This window comes from Propithecus coquereli, unplaced genomic scaffold (genome assembly GCF_000956105.1).
Source record: "Propithecus coquereli isolate 6110/MARCELLA unplaced genomic scaffold, Pcoq_1.0 Scaffold124, whole genome shotgun sequence".
Taxonomy (NCBI): Eukaryota; Metazoa; Chordata; class Mammalia; order Primates; family Indriidae; genus Propithecus; species Propithecus coquereli.
In genome coordinates, this window is record NW_012136525.1 from 2703822 (window position 1) to 2704666 (window position 845).

Consider the following 845-nt stretch of genomic DNA (forward strand, 5'->3'; position numbering starts at 1 on the left):
CCAAATTAATTAATTAATTAAAACTCATTAAAATAATGCATGACTATTAAAACATTCAAATTAATATACCACCAAAAGCCATTCCCTGGGCCGCCAGCAAGAGTGTCACTGGGTTTCTGTCAACCCGAGCCCTTTGGGATCCCAGAATGTACTAGAAGCAGGTCTCTGGCACCAGGGTTGTTTGATCGATAGCGTGTTTTCCTCCCTGGACGGGAGCCAGGCAACCCTACCTGTAGTCTCGAAGTAGCTGGAGCCCTGTTTTCCCAGAATCCTGGTCTGGTTCGAGTGCTTCCAGGCGAAGGGCATGGACTTCTTCTGCGAAGCTTTACAGGGCAGCTCCACGGTATCCCCTTTTCTGCCCAGCACCACTTCCTTTCCCTGAGTGACTGCCGGGAGCAGCGCTGGGTGGACAAGAAGGGAGTCAGGCCTCAATGCTGCCACTGTCCAGCCCCCACCTTTGCATTTCCCTCCCATGCCATCTGCATTGAGACCCCAGGCCTGAGAACTTACCCAGCTGCAGCACCAGGAGCAGGTGCCTAAAAGAGATTCCCCGGTTCATTGTGGCCTTGTTGAAGTAGGCAGGGGCCTGGGCCATCGGGGACCCCAGCCTGCAGAAATGGCAGGGCCTGAGGGAGATACTGATCGTGAGACAGCAGGCATTACTGGGCCCGGGGCATGTGGGGACAATCTCCCCTCATGACACTTACAGCCAGCCCAGTGAACTGGACTTGCATACCACTAACCAGACACCCTGTGGGACACGCCACAGAGTGCTGTCCCCAGGCAAGGAGCGGGCTCTTTGCCAGGTGGGATCACAAGAGGATTCACGGAGAAGGTGGTGGCAA

General features: G+C 54.7%; 1 protein-coding gene across 1 annotated transcript in view; it reads right to left on the reverse strand.

Moving 5' to 3' along the window:
- CD4 (CD4 molecule) overlaps positions 1-559 on the reverse strand; it is a 25865-nt gene extending 25306 nt beyond the window's left edge. Inside the window, exons 1-2 of the mRNA XM_012637804.1 lie at positions 511-559; positions 231-401 (exon numbers count right to left, since the gene is read on the reverse strand). Of these exons, the coding sequence (XP_012493258.1) occupies positions 231-401; positions 511-559 (220 nt within the window). The remainder of the gene's footprint in view (positions 1-230; positions 402-510) is intronic.
- Between the last annotated feature and the right edge of the window lie 286 nt (positions 560-845).